General features: G+C 37.2%; 1 protein-coding gene and 1 long non-coding RNA gene across 5 annotated transcripts in view; both read right to left on the bottom strand.

The window, feature by feature from the left end:
• The window catches only part of LOC119557323, a 130,636-nt gene that overhangs the window by 10,585 nt on the left and 99,566 nt on the right, over positions 1-20,485 (bottom strand). The window lies entirely within an intron of this gene.
• On the bottom strand, positions 189-1,588 carry LOC119557321. The gene has a single exon (XM_037870042.1). It carries the CDS (start codon positions 1,478-1,480, stop codon positions 473-475), a length of 1,008 nt encoding a protein of 335 aa, XP_037725970.1. The 5' UTR covers positions 1,481-1,588; the 3' UTR covers positions 189-472.

Genomic DNA, 20,485 nt, shown 5'->3' with positions numbered 1-20,485 from the left:
CATGGAGGTCAAAAGTCAAGTTCGGTGTGGCTGATTAAATAGATTGAGGTACACTAAGCATTTTTTCGTTGTATCAAATGCATCTCAATATTTCTTACTATATAATAATATATAAAATGTAAAAAAATAAACAAACTTTCAAATTAAAATTTTTTTTATTTCTTATAATTTGGTTTAAAAATAGTTTCAAAATGATGATTCCTTTTCTTGATCTGCGGCACAGCCTTACTAAATAAATTTCATAGATTATTTATCTTATTCCTCGTTTTACTCAGAGCAAAGATTTTAGATCAATTTTCCCCATCATATTATTCTAAATATTATAGGTAAAGACTGATGCATGATCTTTTTATTTCCTTCTTTTTGTAACTTGCTGCCATAATTTCCCGAAATGATTTATTTTTCCCAGTTATCCCAATAATTATATGGTGATTTCTAATAAATTTCTAATTGCATGTTCTTCATAACTTCATTACTTCCCCATAACTTTTGGATTAGGGTTCCTTGCTACCGCAAAGACCTCGGCTACCTCGGCGACTGTTTTGGATTCGCGCGGCGTGTTTCCAATTTGAATACCCATTTTCAGGGCCCTTGTTTTGATCCTGTTCAATCGCTTATCGATTTCGGCACAGATTTGTTCACTCAACAGCTTTAACTCGGCAATTTCGTAGCGAAAGTCGTTGATATGTCGACTGAGAAGGGCGCGTCGAAGGAATCGACGGTTATAGCGAAAACCGCTGGACATATTCGTCTTGGTCACGAGAAGGGCCATCTTCTTGGTCAGTTTAACGGCGGCCAGGGATCGGTGACGTTGCTGGCAATTGCTGAGATCGTTGGCCGACTCCTGGGTCCACTCCAGATGCACCACATTGTGGCTGCGAATGTCGGCAATCCGGCGCTCCAGACAGGCCCAGGTTTGGCTAAGGGTTCGCAGCATTTCGCGGAGTCCATCGTAGCGGCACAGCAGCTCGGTGATTTGGCACTGGATGTGATGCTGTGCCCGTTGAATGCAGCGAATCTCCGAGTGCTTCACATTCAACCCGCTGCAGGATATCTGGTCCTCCGACTGCTCGGTACTATGCTCCAACTGCTGATGTCTTCGTATCTGACTCTGCAGTATATCGATACGCTTTAAGATCTGATCAAGTCCATGAATGGCCCTCAGGGTCTTCGACTCCTCATCCGAGGTAACCTCCTCCTCGACCAATCCATAGGGCACTTGCTCCGTTTCCTCCTCCTGGGATTCGGTCTCCTCGGCGGCAACAGTGGTGGGTTGTTCCAATGCCGTTCCCTGACTGACCAACGAAATCATCCGAGCATTTAACGATTGACATTTGTTGGTCGTTCGCGCTATCACATCAATGTCCCCCAAATTACTCTTGTGACAATCGCCCAGTTCAGCCAGCAGATCCAGTTTCTCGTCGAGCATATAGTCCACTTGCTCCCCTGCATTGGGCTCCATTAGCGTCAACTTCTCCATCTGGCCGTCGAATCTGGTGATCTCTTATAAATTCTGGATTTATGACTGAGTTTTTGAGGTACAAAATGTGTGTGCAAGCTTACAAGATATAAAATATTTGTGTGACGGCTAGCAAGGCCTACTTTGATGGAAAGTTTTCAAACTCTATTTTACAATTTAGTAGAAAAAAGAAAAAACTATAATTCGGTCTATGTGCCCTGGAAATACTAGAGATTTTAAATCACTTAAAGAGGTGTCTAAAAGTATGCAACAATATAAAATATTTGTGTGACGGCTAGCAATGCCTACTTTGATGGAAAGTTTTTAAATTTTAGTTTACAATTTAGTAGAAACAAACTATAAGTCGTTTTATGTGCCCTGGAAATACTAGAGATTTTAAATCACTTAAAGGTGTCTAAAAGTATGCAACAATATAAAATATTTGTGTGACGGCTAGCAATGCCTACTTTGATGGAAAGTTTTCAAACTTTATTTTGCAATTTAGTAGAAAAAGAAACTATCAATTGTAATCGTAATGTGCCCTGGAAATACTAGAGATTTTTAATCACTCAAAGGTGTCTAAAAGTATGCAACAATATAAAATATTTATGTGACGGCTAGCAATGCCTACTTTGATGGAAAATTTTCAAACTTTATTTTACAATTTAGTAGAAAAAAAATATAAATCGTTCGATGTGCCCTGGAAATACTAGAGATTTTAAATCACTTGAAGAGGTGTCTAAAAGTATGCAACAATAAAGTTTCATATATCTTACTGCATACTTTGGGACACCTTTATAAGTGATTTCAAGTCTATAGCTTTCTTTTGTCTAGGGTAGATCCGCTCCTGACTTTTTGGCTTTGCGCTGATAAGAAAATTTATGGTTGCCCAGTTGCTCTGGCGGCATAATTGCGCACCCACATCCAGAGCCCCACATCCAAATCCCCAGAAACATCCACTCCACATGAAGTCCGGCAGCAGAAGACGAAAAACAAAAATAAAAGAAAAGAAGCGAAAAAAAATGGGGGGCGGTGAAGAAGAGGCTTGTGGGCTGGCTTTTGGCGTGTGGCTTCATCGCCAATTCTTCTAGTCAGTACTCCCCCTTTCTTCTCCCGCAACCCCCCTCCGTCGTTGGCCCTCCAGTATTGCCGGCAGTTGACTTTGTTTACCCGCAAGTTGTAATTTTCTTGCGAAAACCGTCAGCCGCAGAATTGCTTTTCTCCATCTCCATCTCACAAGCTTAGTCTTCTGTCTATGATAAATCCCGCTTCTGTCTGTCTTCGGCTCTCTGTCACTTCTCTTCGCCCCTTTCTTCTGGGCTTCTACCCTATTCCCCACCATTCTTCGCGTCTCCTCCCCTTTCTCCATCTGCAATTGGTGCCCCCAACTGCGGTCTTGCGGTGATCTTTCTTCTGGGCTTTTTGCCTTGCTAATTGCTTGCCAGAGATTCGGGCCTCTACTTAGGACATCATCCCAAACTCATTCGAAGCAGGGAAAAATATTATAAAAATATTATATATAAATATATAATATTTATTGAGATTTATATTAATAATTGTTAGGAAAACCACAGATAATTACTACAAGATATTTCAAATTTATTTATAATGTAAATTAAACGAAATCGTATGAAAATAATTATTATTTGAAAGTCGGATAGTAAACGATTGAATAACCGATAAAAATATTAGTTTTTATGACTTAAGTCAGAATCCATTTTTTTCGCCCTAAAAAATCAGTGTTTTTGATGGCAAAATGTAACTTATGGTCAGAATAAGAAATGTCGTACCTCGTTGAGCTCGTTGCTTAATTTCCAATCCATTGGCATTCAAACCTGGAAATCTTTGATTTTTGCCATTTTTCGCAAAAATAGATGATGTAACCCCTTACAAAAAATGAGAAAATTGGCCAAAAATTAAATTTTCCTAAAAGTGATGAGGATCGTTAGCATATTTAGCAAGCTGCTCAGAACAGTCGGTATTTTCGCTATACGCCTTGATTTGACCAAGCTGCGATTGAAAAACTGGAAAGAAAAATCGTTTTTTTGACTAAAATCTGAATCTCGTATTTTTGACAAAATCTGAATCTCATTTTTTCGCCCTAAAAATTCAGTTTTTTGGCTGCTATAAAGAAAATAGGCGTCAGATCGAGGAATGTCGTACCTCGTTGAGCTCGTTGCTTAATTTCCAATCCATTGGCATTCAAACCTGGAAATCTTTGATTTTTGCCATTTTTCGCAAAAATAGATGATGTAACCCCTTACAAAAAACGAGAAAATTGGCCAAAAATTAAATTTTCCTAAAAGTGATGAGGATCGTTAGCATATTTAGCAAGCTGCTCAGAACAGTCGGTATTTTCGCTGTACGCCTTGATTTGACCAAGCTGCGATTGAAAAACTGGAAAGAAAAATCGTTTTTTTGACTAAAATCTGAATCTCGTATTTTTGACAAAATCTGAATCTCATTTTTTCGCCCTAAAAATTCAGTTTTTTGGCTGCTATAAAGAAAATAGGCGTCAGATCGAGGAATGTCGTACCTCGTTGAGCTCGTTGCTTAATTTCCAATCCATTGGCATTCAAACCTGGAAATCTTTGATTTTTGCCATTTTTCGCAAAAATAGATGATGTAACCCCTTACAAAAAACGAGAAAATTGGCCAAAAATTAAATTTTCCTAAAAGTGATGAGGATCGTTAGCATATTTAGCAAGCTGCTCAGAACAGTCGGTATTTTCGCTGTACGCCTTGATTTGACCAAGCTGCGATTGAAAAACTGGAAAGAAAAATCGTTTTTTTGACTAAAATCTGAATCTCGTATTTTTGACAAAATCTGAATCTCATTTTTTCGCCCTAAAAATTCAGTTTTTTGGCTGCTATAAAGAAAATAGGCGTCAGATCGAGGAATGTCGTACCTCGTTGAGCTCGTTGCTTAATTTCCAATCCATTGGCATTCAAACCTGGAAATCTTTGATTTTTGCCATTTTTCGCAAAAATAGATGATGTAACCCCTTACAAAAAATGAGAAAATTGGCCAAAAATTTAATTTTCCTAAAAGTGATGAGGATCGTTAGCATATTTAGCAAGCTGCTCAGAACAGTCGGTATTTTAGCTGTACGCCTTGATTTGACCAAACTACGATTGAAAAACTGGAAAGAAAAATCGTATTTTTGACTAAGATCTGAATATCGTATTTTAGCCCAAAATCTAAATCCCATTTTTCAGCCCTTAAAAATCAGTGTTTTGGCTGCGTAATGCAACTTATGGTCTGAATGAATATTTAAAAATTGTTTTCAGTGTTTTTCACGTAACATCAGCGATTGACAGGCTTTTAGCCAACTTTGCTATTCCATTTGGAGCCATCTCGCTATTGAGGCATCCGTTGAATGCAGAATTGTCACATGCGGAATTTCGCAGGTTCCTGAGAAAACGTTTAAGCATGTGAGCTGCGATAGGATACGAAAACCCAAGAATGGGGTCAGGTTAAGCAAATATTAAAAAAAGCCTGGAAGGCATTGGTAAGATGCAAAAAAAAAGTATAAGCTTAAATAATAATACTAAATAGGTAGAAAAGGGCTATGCCACTAAAATATTTCCCACTCTTATATAATGATGTGTTTTATTTTTTTATTTTGCATCTCATGGATACAAAAAGCGAGTTGGAAGGGAGCATAAAGAAGAAGCGTCTGGCAGAGCCGCGAACTGTACCGCTAAGATGCCTAATTACATCCAAGACGAGTGATGACCGATGATGGCCATAAAAGTTCACATGATCTGCTGATCTTCTAATCTCCCGGAGGCCTTGGTCATGCAGGAAGTTCAAGTGCGCGAGAATACGAATGAGAAGAATACGATCCAGACATTCAGACATTCATACATATATTCCGACCAAGCTGAGTTGGCCCAAGTTGACTTGACTCGCCTTGGCCCGGTCAAATCTTCGTGGCTTCGGTAGCAAAAATCAGCAGCGCAAGCAGAAGACTCCGACGAAGATAAGTGATCATAAAATAATAATGATAAAAAAAAACACAGACGCAGAATCAGAAACAACCGAAAGAAAACGAGTAGCGAATAATGCAATATACATTAGATATAGAACAAGTCTATAGAAAATTACGATTTATGTAACAAGTCGAGGAATTCAAGTGCATTTATTTCCGCATCTGGAACTAAGTGGAGAAGCGAGCGCATAAAAAATAATGTCACGCTCTTCATTGATCGACATGGTGATATCCTGTATGGCTCAGGGTAAGAACTGTATCTCTAGATTTTAAAGATGGTAAAATCACAATATTAATATACCATTTAAAGTAAAGAATATCCGTTTTTTGAGCTATCTAGATAGCTACTCTCTTCATAAAAATATCTTTCATATATCACTCATCTATTATATAGAACTAGGGTTTATTGTACTCCAGCTTTCATCTATTTTTTACCATTATAAAGTCTAATACACCTTTTGAAATACCATACAATAAAGGTAAGCTGCCGATCAAAAGCGAAGCAAAGAAAGCGATTTTCCGATGTTCAGCTGGCTTGGGGGAGTGGGGAACCAGTGGGTCCAGGATCAGATTGGATCGGATCGGATGGGATGGGATGGGATGGGATGTGATCGGATTGGTGCAGTGCATCCATCAGAGCAGCGCCGTGAGTCAGTCAGTCACCCATTCAGTCGGTTGGTCTGTCTGTCAGTTGGTCAGTTATTAAATGTTACCATAAGAAATAGAAACAACACCAGACAGAGGCGCATGAAAAGGGGCAGTTACGGGGAGTTATTACATAACAGCGGGCACAATTGCGAATGGGAATGTTGTGTGCAAGAAGAGTGAGAGAGAGATAGCTAGAGATGAGGTGGACTTGTAAAAATCATAGCGCTGCTAAAGCGTAAAGGCAAAGAATTATAATTTTCCAATCAACTGATAAATTTTTAATGATGCGACGGCGGCCAGAGGACTTGGGAATGGGTATGGCTATGGGGATCTCTAATATGTTGTCCAAAGTGCATGCTGGAATCCCACCGCGATGGCGATGATGATCACGATCATTATTGCCAGTTGGTAATGATGATCATAGAATAGACGCTTGGACATGTGTAAGAAACATTCCCATAGGTGTGATTGCCGGCGCGCAAGAACAAGTAAGACACCAAATTACTGTTACCTAGACATGTCCACATGGGCGGGTGGAAAATCCAAGGGGGCGTGGGGGGTTTGGAAAATCGGTGGAAAAAGAGGCGCCGCGAATTCACTTTGGTGACGAGTGACGACTCCTCAGTTGCCATTGGCACTGGACCAAAAAGTGGTTTCGTGATCGATGCGGTCTTTTGATGCCCCTGACTAGCTTGATTGCCAGCCGTCTTCTCTACCTCCCCCCACCCCAAAAACCACCTTTTTACTGCATTTCCCTCGCTTTTCTGTCGTCGATTTCCCATGCAAATAACGCCCCCCTCCCCTCCCACATTTCCTGATGAAGTTGTCCATCTACCGGCGTCTTAAACTTTAAAGCCTTGCCGTTTGTAAGGTGCTCAATCAACGAATGGACATAATAACATACCATATAGATAAGAATGTTGGTTCTTTAAGTGAGTGCGGATCAAATCCGGGTAGTTTGTATTTGACCATATACACTGGTCGGCATATGTATTTTGACAAAATAAAAGTTAAGTATACTCATAACTTGAATTTACTTCTTGTAAACTATAGGCATCAATGGAAAGGTAATTTCAATGCCGTTTGAATGATACAATACATTTCTTTACCCATTCAGTACTTATTGAAAAGGACGAATTTGTGTAAATCAACTTTGAAGTTAAAAAAAAAAACTTTTTTCCTCGTCTTGAAAACTTAAATTTTTTGATGCAAAAAGTTTCTTCAAACAAAAATAATAGTAACTGCAAAAAGAATTTTTCAAAAATCATTTTTCTTATATTTTTTATGAATTTTTGAAGGTGACAATGTCGGAAAAAATTTGTATGAAAAAGACAAAAATATGGCTCAAATGCCTGTTTTTAAGCATTTTCAAAAATTCATAAAAAATATAAGAAAAATGATTTTTGAAAAATTCTTTTTGCAGTTACTATTATTTTTGTTTAAAGAAACTTTTTGCATCAAAAAATTTAAGTTTTCAAGACGAGGAAAAAAGTTTTTTTTTTTAACTTCAAAGTTGATTTACACAAATTCGTCCTTTTCAATAAGTACTGAATGGGTAAAGAAATGTATTGTATCATTCAAACGGCATTGAAATTACCTTTCCATTGATGCCTATAGTTTACAAGAAGTAAATTCAAGTTATGAGTATACTTAACTTTTATTTTGTCAAAATACTTATGCCGACCACTGTAGATAGATTTTAATACCGATCGATTGGATAACGTATTATGAGCTTAACGAGCTGTAACATTGCATTTTTAAACTATTATTACTTGGCACTTTGTGAAAACACTAAGTATTACTAGTATTTTAATACCGGAAACATGTTTGAATTGTATTCATTTTTATTTTGGTCTATACGTGTTAAGTCTTTAATCTTTAATCGATAATGTATTATGAGCTAGACGACTTGTAGCATTCCTTTTTAAAACTATTATTACTTGGCACTTTGTCAAAAAACTAAGTGTTACTGGTATTTTAATACCAGAAACATGTTTTAATTGTATTCATTTTTATTTTGGTCTAAACATGTTAAAACTTTAATCTTTAATCGTTAATGTATTATGAGCTTAACGAGCTGTAGCACTCCATATTTGAACTATTATTACTTGACACTTTGTCAAAAAACTAAGTATTACTAGTATTTTAATACCAGAAACATGTTTTAATCGTATTCATTTTTATTTTGGTCTAACCGTGATAAATCTTTAATCTTTAATCGTTAGTCTTTGGTTTTATAATTTCATCTAAACCCCCCAGTTGGCCATGGGAGAATTCGCATTTTGGCAACCAATTGATTGTGACCGTTATTTAATAAGGAAACCAAGTATTACTAGTATTTAAACATGTTTTAATTGTATTCAGTTACTTTTTTGGTCTCACCATGTTTATAATGCCTTGTTAATCTTTGGTTCTATAATTTCATCTAAGCCCCGCAGTTGGCCATGGGAGAATTCGCATTTTGGCAACCGATCGATTGTGACCGTTATTTAATAAGGAAATTTTATCAGGCGACAGGGGTGGCGGTATGGGGGTATGGGGGTTTTGGCCAGACTCAGGTGGCGATGTGTCCATGTCCATGTCCAAGTCGAAAGGCGCCAAAAGCTCGCAACGTTTTTCATTTCGTGCCCGCAGCCGTTGCACGCATACAAATTACGAATGCAAATGCGAAGTCCCAAACCCAAGTTTCTCCCGCTTAACCCCCTCTGGGATTCCCCGTTCTTAACCCCTTGTGGCAGCCTCAAGGAAAAGGCGGATCGAATGGACAGCAAATTGTTCGCACGCTTCGCTCCCAGGTAAAAAAAAAAAAAAAGTAAAAATAAAAAAAAATCGAATCGAAGAGAGGGTCTTCTAGTTAATGCGTTTGGGATTTTCGCGCATTTTCTTTTATTTTTCAATTACGACGTGGTCGAAGTGAGACAAAGCCAACAAACACGGATACCCACAAAGTCAGCTAATGTATGCAGTTAGAAAAAAATAATCAAGAAGAAAAAAAAACTAATTTTCTGATAAAATAAAAAAAGTTAAAATAGAATTTGACCTTATTAAAACCATAAATAATAATATATTACTTAAATCTTTTATTTTTTTTTTATTAAAATTTTTTTTTTTCACTGTTCAAGTATCACAGCACGATCGTGGTTCGAACCAAAGCCAATAAAAAGTTGATCGGCGCTGCTTAGCCACATCTCGTTTTTTCTTTTTTTTTTCCTTTTTCTCCCCATCTCACTTACTTCTTCACTGATCATCGCAGTTTGTCAATTAATTGATTGCATTCTCCGCAATTGCTTGGCTAACAATAATAACTGTCGTATTTGCGCTTAAATATGTGCATCTCTTTGGCCCTCCCCCCATCATTGTGATCTGGCGTTCTGCGATCTGCGATCTGCGATCCGAACTGAAAGATCCGAGGAAAGATCGTTGTGCGATCCATGTAAAAGTCGTTTCGTTTCGCCTCATACCCTCACAGCCTGAAGGTCTGGACAATTGCCCAGATCTTTTAAAAGTGGGTTACATTCTATCAAGACATTAGTCTTGAGTAGTAGTTTGAATACATCTAGAAATCGTACTATCAAAATAAGGAAGCATATTATCTTTATAAAGATGAAACTTTTGTTTGTTCTTAAATTAGAAAATATATTAGAACTAATGTCCTTGAGTAGTAGTTTAAATACTTCTAGCCATTATATTATCAAAATAAAGGAGCATATCATCTTTATATAGATGGAACTGATATCTTATTTTAAATAAGAAAATATTTAAGACCTACATTTTCTGAAAGTGGGATATATTTTAAATGTTTTGAGTACTAGTTTGAATACATCTAGAAATCGTACTACCAATATAAAGAAGCATATTATCTTTATAAAGATGAAACTTATGTTTTATCTTAAATTAGAAAATACATAAGAAATAGATCTTCTAAAAGTAAGTTATATTCTGAATGTCTTGAGTGGTAATTTGAATACATCTAGAAATTATATTACCAAAAGAAAGAGTCTTATAATATTAACTTTATAAAAACGAAACTGATATTTTATCTCAGTTAATATTAGAATAAATCTTAAAAACCAACATAAACTGCAATTTAGTTGGTTTTATATATGGTTAATTTTAGATAAATATTTTATTTTAGAGGATTCCCAAGTCGAGAGTCATTTTAGGTTTAAACATACACCTGATACCCTCAAAAAAAAAAAAGGAATACTAGGAAAAAATGGCAAAGCTAATGCAAAAGACCGAGGCCCGAGGGTCCGCCATCAATTGATTTATCATATACTTATATTCGCTGCCACAGAGCGACTTGCAACCCAGCCATCGTTTACCGTTTATCGTTGGCCCACTTGGGATTGTTCTCAGGCTCAATTAGCCAGCATTTGAGCCACAGTCCGCAGCGAATTTCCATTTCCATTCATTGACTTCAACGCCAGCCCATTCATTTTCCATTTTCCAGTGCCACTTTACCCCAGCTGCGGCTTTTCTTTCGCCAAATAAATCATCACCGAGCACTCATCTCATTTGAGTTCATCTCATTTAATTGAAATTAAAGAGAATGGCATTCAATTCATTCGATTTGGTTGAGAGTTTTCATTAGTTTTTTTTCCATTACAATTCGATTTCAATTTCTATTTTTTTGTTTTCAATTAGCTATTAATAAGATAAATTTAATTCAAATTATATTTGCCCAATTTGAGCATTTAAGTTTATGCAATATAAATCCGATTAGCTGAGTGCTGAATTTATCTCTCAGCTCAACTAGTTAGATTAAATTGAATTTAATAAGATGGAATTTATTGCTTTTTTCATGCTCACTTCTCTTGATTTCCATTTGAATTAAGGCGGCTCGAGAACTAAAAGTGTTTGCTTGTTGAAAGAATCAGAAGACAAACATAAATAAAATGTAAATTGATAATGCAGATTCATCTAATTTACGGCTTGCCACAAGGTTCCCGAACATCAGTTTTATGGCCTTGCCTTAGTGCCTTACATTGCCGGCGCGCACTGTCCATTGGCTATATGGTCGGTTGCATTAAAGAATTCGAAAATATATGCGTATATTTGTTTATTTATTTTGGTTTATTCTCTTTTTTCTTTGACTAAAGACCAGACGAGACACGATTCAGTATTCTTTTCATTTCGCCTGGCCTTGTTTCTTTTCATTTTATAATTGTCCCCCTTTGGTTTTGTTGCCCAATTAGGATTTTCTATAGAAAGCCAATGGGTTTATTTCGTTTTATTGGCTTTTAATCAATGCAATTCCAAATCCACGCATCGCCCATTGTGGGCTCTTGATTTTTATGGGATTCTAATTGGAAGACCGGGGCGTCGGGGAAATGTCAACTTGAGTTGCAATCGAATGAATCGAAGGTGAGAAAAGGTAGACAAGGTCGCCCTATAAATGGTAAAACAACAACGCCTCAAATGTCCAAAAATAAAGCAAACATTTCTGTTTATATTCGTGTTTTTTTATGTTCGGCCCTTTGATTTGATTAAGTCTCCATAAAAAATGAGAAAACAACTTCTGATCATCGCTCACTGTTAAACATTTCATTTTGGCAACTATTGATTTTGCATAAGAATGGAGGAAAGATATAGGCCTTAATTTAACGCCTTATATATAGTGTGTTTTTTTGCATTCTTTACCTTTAACGATATTGGGTTTTAATGAATCGTTTTTTGAAGAAAGCTGTTTTCTTTGCAAAACAATCAATACTTTAAGTTTGCGATCTTATGCCTATTCTTTGTAAATAAATACAGGTGCAGTTTTTTTTTCATTAGTTCCTTGTATTCATTGTCATATTTCTGATATGCTATTCTTGAATTTCCGCTTCTCATGGATCGCGATCCCAACGTTTATTCCCCTTTGCGGATGTTAACCCATGAAAAGACCAACAACTTGGGCCATTTTCTAACCCAAAAACTGAGTTCCCGCCCCTGCTCCACCTTTCCTCGGAAATTCCCATGTCCGTTAACCGCTGAATAAAATTATAGAAATATATAGAGATAGATTTTATAAGGGGAGCAGCATCCATTCATTCCCATAGATACTGGATCCATCAACCCTTCTGCGCACCCTTGATCATCATCTGCTGTCCCGCTGAAGATCTGTCACAGGTAAATCTAGAAAAAGTGGAGGGTTGCGCTGCTGAAATAGGTGAATATTTGACTAGTGCTACCTGCTTTCGAATGCGGATGCCAAAAAAGAAGGAAGATATTCATATGCTCAAGTTCAGTTCTCACATATCGATCAACACAATTTGATTCGCATTTCGATCGCACCCTCGCTGGATTTTCCACATCCATTTCCCATTTTCCCCCATTCGCCTGTCGTGGGAAAGGCACACAGGTGCTGTTTCCAAATGGCTGATATGAAATTCAATACTTTTGTTCATATTTTCCCTCAAACATTGTTGCAAATATTTGCTTAATCCGATTTGTTTTGTGAGAATTTTCGCATCGCATCGAGGGCGTGTGCATTGGATAATTTTTCCAAAGGGGATTTTCGGTGATTTTTTTCGTATGTTCTTCATTTTGGGATGTGGTCTTGTGTGGTCAATGGGATTTACCTGGCAATTAACAAAAATGATTTGATAAAACAGAAGCTGGACATAACGACAACCGCAATAATGACAGTCGCACAAATCAACAAATCACGATCACACAAAAATCACGATTTCTTCTACCAAAAGATCAAGACCATTGGAAAAGAAATGGTAAGAGCAAAAGCAGCTGAAACAGAAGCTAAAAAGCAGACAATGTACATAAGCAAGAGACAGAATTTTGCAAACCCCTACTGGAAATCGCTTATCCAAAGCCAAAAACCCAAACCAAATCCCCAATCCCCTTATACCTACAGGCCTAAATGACTAATCTCTCTATAGAAACATTATTTAGGGGGATGGACTTCTCAAATACCCTTGTGTGATATATTGATACATAGAAAGATATATTTTATTATTACATCCACTCATAAATAATTGATATTTTAAAGGATATATGTTAAAACTATATATAAAAACTTAACCACTCAAAACTAATCGATATTTAAATTTATATATAATTTTACTATATATATAAAGCTATCCACTCAAAACTAAGAAAAACTTCAAAAAGAATTAATCAACAGATTCATTTATCTTTTAAAAACAAAGTTATTACCACTAGATAATGTTACCCTATCAAAAATAGTTGCATTTGCCTACATTTGATCATGGCGCACGCTTGGAAAAAACCTTGTCCAACCATCCAAAACAAAATGTGGCCAAAATGTGTAAGCAATTTGTCAACATCATATGACAACCGAGCCCAACAACCGACAACGAGCAGCAGCAACATGAGCAACATGGGCAACATGAGCAACAGCAGCATCAACATCTGCAACAGCAGCAACGTTATTGACATTAGGGCACCTGTTTGTTTGCCAACTAAACTATGATTACCGTTTGCCATACCCTAACATAAATACCCAGGCATATTACAAGAGACTAGCTATTATAGTTAAGTATTGGATAATGTAATGATATAATTAAGTAGTTACTAAGTTATCTTGGTAATACATAAGTGAGGCATTGTACAAATGTTTTGATAATTAAGTATTTAGAATGATATCTGTAGTGGGTTCTTTATACAAAGCTCTATAATCATTTTTTATGATATTTTGGCGATCCTACAACTTGTTTATTTTTCTGAGGCTATATACTTTTTTTAAAGTCCCACACAAACCCCAAAAAAGCATTGCCATATATCACCCCTGTCGTAACACTATTTTCCTACAAAGTTCGCTCGTAAAATAGAGTATTCCCAACTCCTTTCGGATCTCCCAAAGAACTGGGATTGCTTTCTTGTCTGTCATTGAGCCGACAGCACGCGTACCCCCAGTAACAACAACCATACTGACAATAGCAGCAATATCAACAAGTTGGTCATAACTCGTGACTGACTGCACAGACGGCCAAGACGAGGCCGGGGGAATTGGGATTGGATGGGGTTGTGGATGTAGATGGGTAGACCAAAGACCCAAGTCGACGTTAATCACAGACAAAATAAACCCAAGTGAGAGGCGGCGGAGGAGAAGGGACTTTGAGTTAGGAGGTTTTCACAGGAGAAAACTGCCAGTCCTTTAAAAAACATCTTTAAATATTAAAAACAGTTTGATAATTGAAAAAAAAATTGTTTTCCTATCTTACTCAAGTGGGTATTTAAGGAAAATATAGTTATTATACATGGAAAGACATTTCATATATTCAAAATTCCAAAAAACCACTTTAAAATTGTAACAGAGAACCATCAAAATAGTAGAATTGTATTTTTTCTATTGAGAATTGTAAAATCCTTTTTTAGTTATTTTTTTCCAGTGCAACTTAGAGTCAAGTGGCCAAGTGAAAGAGCCAAAAGTCTAAGAGCAAGTCCAAAAGACCAAGTCTGAGTCGCACTTTGTGGCCACAACTCATTGGCAAAATGTTTTTCGTTGTTGCTTTTTGGTCAATGAACAAGAAAAATGGGTTTTCACGGTTACATGCGTCCGCGGTTCGAATGCATGGAGATATACTTACTTATAAGTATATGCAAATGCCCCAAAGAAAAGCGGAAAACCAGCCGCATGTGCAGGTGTGTGATATATCAGCGTTTTTTCTTATTTATTTTTGGTTGAGGGGAAATGGTAGGAATATTGCATATCCCAACAAAAACATCCTGTCAGCCATGGAGTTTCTCACGATAATAGGGAACCGAAAAGAAAGGAGCAGTCCTGAAAAAGGATCTCTCCTTCTTGATTTCCCATTCACGCCTCTTTTGCAGGTAGAACTCAAATATCAAGCAGGTAGTGAGTATAGATCCAGACCCACAGATAGGACACTTTTCTCTTATCCTTGCCAAAAATTGCATTTCAATCAAGGTCCTTTTTTCCCTCCATTATCCTTGACACACTTTCACTTTCACTTTTGGCTTTCCTTCGGACACTATCTTATCTTAATGAGCTCAGTGAGTAGAACAGAATTGCTTGCACCCTCTTGGTAAACTAAAATTAAATTATGGTAATTTTTTTGTTTTGGAGAGCCATTACATGGCTGAGCAATTTGCCCCTGAGCCCCTTGAAGAAAAACAAAACAAACTAAGCAGCTGTTGATTCCAAGAAGTTCAAGTGTTGAAAGCATTTTCATGGCTTTATTCCTTAATTAAGCGGTCGATTTTCCTCGAACTGGAAACAAAGGGCTGCACTGGCAGAAAAGGGCTTAAAGAAAATACTATATATACATTTTGATAAATTATCTTAAACTCAAATGTATTTTTTTGATTATAGAAGTTACTCTATTTGGTTTTAAGCTTGGAAGTATCATATTTATTTCAAACTTACTTAATAATATCATATTTTTCTGTGTAAATGGCATTGCTGGGTGGAGAAAGACCCACTTTCTTAACTAGATGGCTAATGACAAGCTTGTTGTGGGTCCGGCATAATTAATGTGCATTAAAGTCGCAGTCCAGAAAGCCATAACCAGCATTATTTGATATAAGTATATAAAGGGGTATACTTGCCCCAGTGGGCCACGTGCTGACCTGCGTTCGTCTTGGTCGCGTGCTCATCCAAAACCCCACCCACAAGTCCAGCCCCATCCTCTAACCTTATCAACCCCACCCCTCTGGGCCTTTTTTTATGGTTTTTCATATGCTTTTCTTTCAAAGATCAAGCATTGAGCACGCTTGATGGTCAATCATGACAGTCAGCCGTCCGTTAAGCTGGGCTCAACAGTACTTTCAGAAACACCCACTTTTGGTACAGTGACAACTCTGCATAATCATCTAATAGACCAATGTCATAGGGGAAATAATAGCAAAAATCATCCATGGATTTGTTTTAAATGGATGAAGTTATTAAAACTTGTTGGGGCTCATAAAAAGAAATGGTTGGTGGTTTTAAAGAGAGAAAGATTGGAGGTGAACCCGTGAGGAAAGTTTTTAAAAATATTGAAATTATATCATTACCTCTAAACTTATAATACGATACAAATACGTTTCCAAAAGGTAGTGCTTGATGATATCAAAAAAATGTTATAGTTGAAATGTATTATTAAAATACTGAGTATTTTTAATAGAAGACATTTTAAAAACAGGTAGTTGCAAAGTAATAGTTGCAAAAAATAGGATCCTTTTCTTGAGAAAATACTAGTATTGTTTACTAGGGTTCTTTTTTTCCTCTTCCTATATAGGAGATATATTTAATGTAGACATATGTCTTAATTGTTCAAGAAAACTTGTCGCAACGCAACACGCACGAAACCTTGCACACATCTCTATTATAGAGACAGTGCAATGAATGTTGCATGTGGAGCAGCTGCAACAACTGTGAACTCGAACTCGTCTAGTCGGCTGCCTTCACGTTGTCTCTCGAGTATTTGTCAATTAGATTTTTAATTGCTGAAATATGAATGTAGGCGCAACAGCAACAAATGCCTTGACTTTGACGTTGACAGTGGCAGCAGCAGCAGCAGCAGCAACAGCAACAGCAGCAATATCAACATGCAGCAACAAGAGGCAGCAGCAACATGCAGCATCTGCACCACTTGCAGCCTGTTTTGCCTGTTTTGTGTTGCTGCTGCAGACGAAGACGACCACGACGACGATTATTAAATGCAACTTAGATCAGATCAAATGCAGCAACAGCAGCGGGGACAGCAGCAACATCAGCAACATCAGCAACATCAGCAGCAGCAGCGGCAGCAGCGGCAGCAGCAACGAACGCGATTAAATCGAAATTCTATGCGCCATTGACCGCTCCTCCTTCTTCTCAAAAAAAAAATACATAAAAATAATCCCCTCCGTCTGGAAAAGATGGATCGCGTGCCAGGCGACTGCGACTAGTTGAAATATTGTTATTATGCCTTGGCTAAAAGTGAATGATTGCCGGGAAATCTCGGCTTTGGCCAGACTGCAGCCTGTGCCGCAGATGCTGCAGCTGCAGACGGCGAACTATAACGCGCAGCATTCGCAACATTTTCCCAAACAGTTGCTGCACTTGCAACATGATGCATGCTGATAGACGACGATAGATTATCAGCCAACAGCAACTGCTGCAGCAGCCACATCTGAAAATCCCGATTGGTGAAGGTTGTTCTTTGGCCGGCATTTAATGGGTTATCAAACAGGTGATCAACAAAAAAAAACGCGGAGGTAGATCCCCAAAAAGCCGCACAAACATACAGGCTGAATTCAATACACTAAAGATACAAAAGAAATGATTTAATAAATTATTAAACATTTAATTTGTGTTGAAACTGGGACATAACTTGAGCTACTAAAAAAGCAATTAAGGCTGTGTAAACAGGAGCAAAAGCAGCATCAACATTATCATTTCCCGAAGAGGTAAGGCAAAAACCTGACAACATGTGGCAGTAGTAATAAATTAATTAAGCAGACAACTTGTTGCCTTTCCCCGCCAAATCATTACCCTACTCCCTGCTCTTACTTCTTTCACCTTAAGGCATAATTAAAATTAGCGCCAGATTACGCATACGCCACGTGTGGAAATAATAAGGATGGGGATTACGATGGGGATTTCAAGGGGGATTACTAGGGGCGGAGTACTTAGGCAAGGAGTAAGCTCAGTAGTCTGGCAGACAGGCGGCTCATCACATTGCAAGTAATGCCAGTACTCATACCCATACTCATACCCATACCCATACTCATATTCATACCCGTACTCATACTCATACTTGGTATCGCTCATGTTTGCATAGAGTGCACTTACCGTTAGCCGTGAAGGAATCAATGTGCGAGTCTGTATATAAATATTTTCATTTGCCGCACGGCTGCTGACTGAGTGACTCCGAAACCCTGACGTGCACCCCCCCCCCCCCCCCCCCCCAATTTCCCGATTTTCCCATTTTCCGATTTCAGCTGGCAACGTGCCTCGTTCGCAGTTGGCTTTCATGGCCAAAGTTACCAGTTGTCGTGCCATGAACAAGACACGGGAAAATTATTTTTTGATATTTTCATTCAGCCAAGCAAATAAACTTGATCTTGAATAATGCCCATTAGCCATTTTTGCATGAGTTTTCTTGACACATCAATACTTTTAGCCATTGGATTATTTATACTCATTGGTTTTCTTATCAGAAAATCCATTTGTTTTTCTTTAACTTACTTTACTTTATTTTAATTCTTGATTAGAGGCTCATAAGTTTATTCAATTTCTGATTGGTATATTACTTTTTGAAGTTATGTTAATAAATTCTAAGCCCCAACTTTAATCAAAACATTAGGTTTTATCTCTTGCAGCTGCTCTCATATTTCAGCAGTTGAAAACTTAATAAATATCTTTATTCATAAACACTTTTCTAAATATATGCTCACGTTCCTTTCTCCATTCGGACTAACTGGCTGCTTCCATAAATTGTTCTTAAATAGAACAAAAACAACCAAGGGCCTAAAGCATTCCAGCCATATTAATTTATATTAAACAAGTGGAATGGGGAGCATTTTGAAATCTATACTGAAATGAAATGAGATACAAGGGTGATACCTTAAAGAATTGTGGGAATATTCGTGGGACTTAAATTCGAGGGGGTGAATATAAATAAAAAAAAATATATTTATTCTTTGTGGGAAATATAAAATGAGAAAAATGGATGTAAAAGATATTTCGAGGGATTCTAGTAAATAAAATAAAAATAGATTTGAAATCTTTTACTTTATCACACCTATTTCCACCTAGGGCATAGTATTTTCCCAATTAATGTAGTTTTTTCTTTACGTGAATGTAAGGAAAATGTTTCATTAGAATTGTTATAAAATAAGAAAAATGGATGTAAAAGATATTTCGAGGGATTCTAGTAAATAAAATAAAAATAGATATGAAATCTTTTTTCTTTATCACACTTATTTCCACCTAGGGTATAGTATTTTCCTAATTAACATAGTTCTCCTTATCGTGAATGTTAGGAAAATGTTTCATTAGAATTGTTCCCAGCTTCGAGGAGTCTCTTCTCTTTCTGGAGACTTCGATTCATAATTTACCGATTTGTCACTCTGTATTTAAATATTTTAACTTAAGGCTGTCGACTGTCGGCGGCATTTGCATCTCAATCGCCTCGGAGCGGAGGTGATCCACACGAGTGTTGAACTTTAGCGTGCGCCAAGCTCACCTGTGATCCCCAACTCTCTGGCTCTTTTTTTAACACCTTCCAGTGCCTAAATAAATTTAAGAACGCTGCTAACAAGAATATCAGAAGACTGGGGCCCCAAATGATAGATAAAGATATCAGTTTTCAATGGGACTGCCAGCTGAGCATAGGCAGGGCACCTGTTCTGAGGCCAGTTCTTGGGCATCGCCTGCTCTTTTGACACTTTCGAAAATTTGTTAGTGGCGATTTGCATAAGTTCACAGTAAATTCCAAAACTTCCATAATCTCGATGCTGCGACTCCACAGCGACACATCTCCATTCGGCGGCCCCCATCTCAAAACTAATCGCTAATAAATACAGACTCGTATTTCAAAATGATTTGAATATTTTTGAAAGGCCTTCCCTCCACCCGTGGCGTTTGTTTTGTTCGAAATCAAAACATTTCCCGCTGCCCAGGGTGAAGAAGAAAAGCTGTAATATTTCACACCTTTCCCCAGGAACTTGGGGACCCATCGCAGATGGGGTCTTGAAGATGGGCTCCAGCGATGATTGCCTTGCTTCAAATTTTGGTTTTCGAACGATCCTATGGCGACACTAATAACTTAATCAAAGTTTCCTTGGCATATGTAAATTTTGTATCGAAATACTATATTCTTTCTGGGGAAAAGCGAACAATTTATGTTCTCGATTGCATTGAGAGTTTTGAGAGCTGTTTGCTCTCGTAATTCTCAGGGATTTCTCACGATCTTTGCTCGGTTCTTACATTATGCACATCTTTTTGCCTTATTGATATTTATGACGGATAATTTCGGGTTATTATATTCGAAGAGTGAAAGGTTAATGACGGAAAGTCGCTTATCGTTTGGGAAATCGAAATTAAAAAAAGTTTAGCCGTTCTTTTCCGGTTTTCGAGGGTATATTGTTTATATTTCCGCATATACTTTAACGATTGCAGTTCCAAGGGAAGCGCTGTGGGAAAGGGCTCATAAAATGAAATACAAACCTTGTTTATAAATTAAATTTACATATGTATCTTTTTCTTTGTCATATTATGGTTTTTATATTTTTTTAATGATTGGTTGGGTTTATAATCAATCTATATGATTATATTATAATCAAATAGTTTATATTGATATAGCTTACAATCATATATATTTGATAATCATATAGTTTATAGTCATATAATTCTTTCAGTCGATCCTAAACCATCTCGTTAACATTCTTTGGCAACAGCTCTTCTAATATAATTCACACTTGATCGGGG

Source organism: Drosophila subpulchrella, chromosome X (genome assembly GCF_014743375.2).
Source record: "Drosophila subpulchrella strain 33 F10 #4 breed RU33 chromosome X, RU_Dsub_v1.1 Primary Assembly, whole genome shotgun sequence".
Lineage (NCBI taxonomy): Eukaryota > Metazoa > Arthropoda > Insecta > Diptera > Drosophilidae > Drosophila > Drosophila subpulchrella.
Note: the sequence above shows the minus strand (reverse complement) of the source record. Positions and strands in the feature narration are given on the sequence as shown.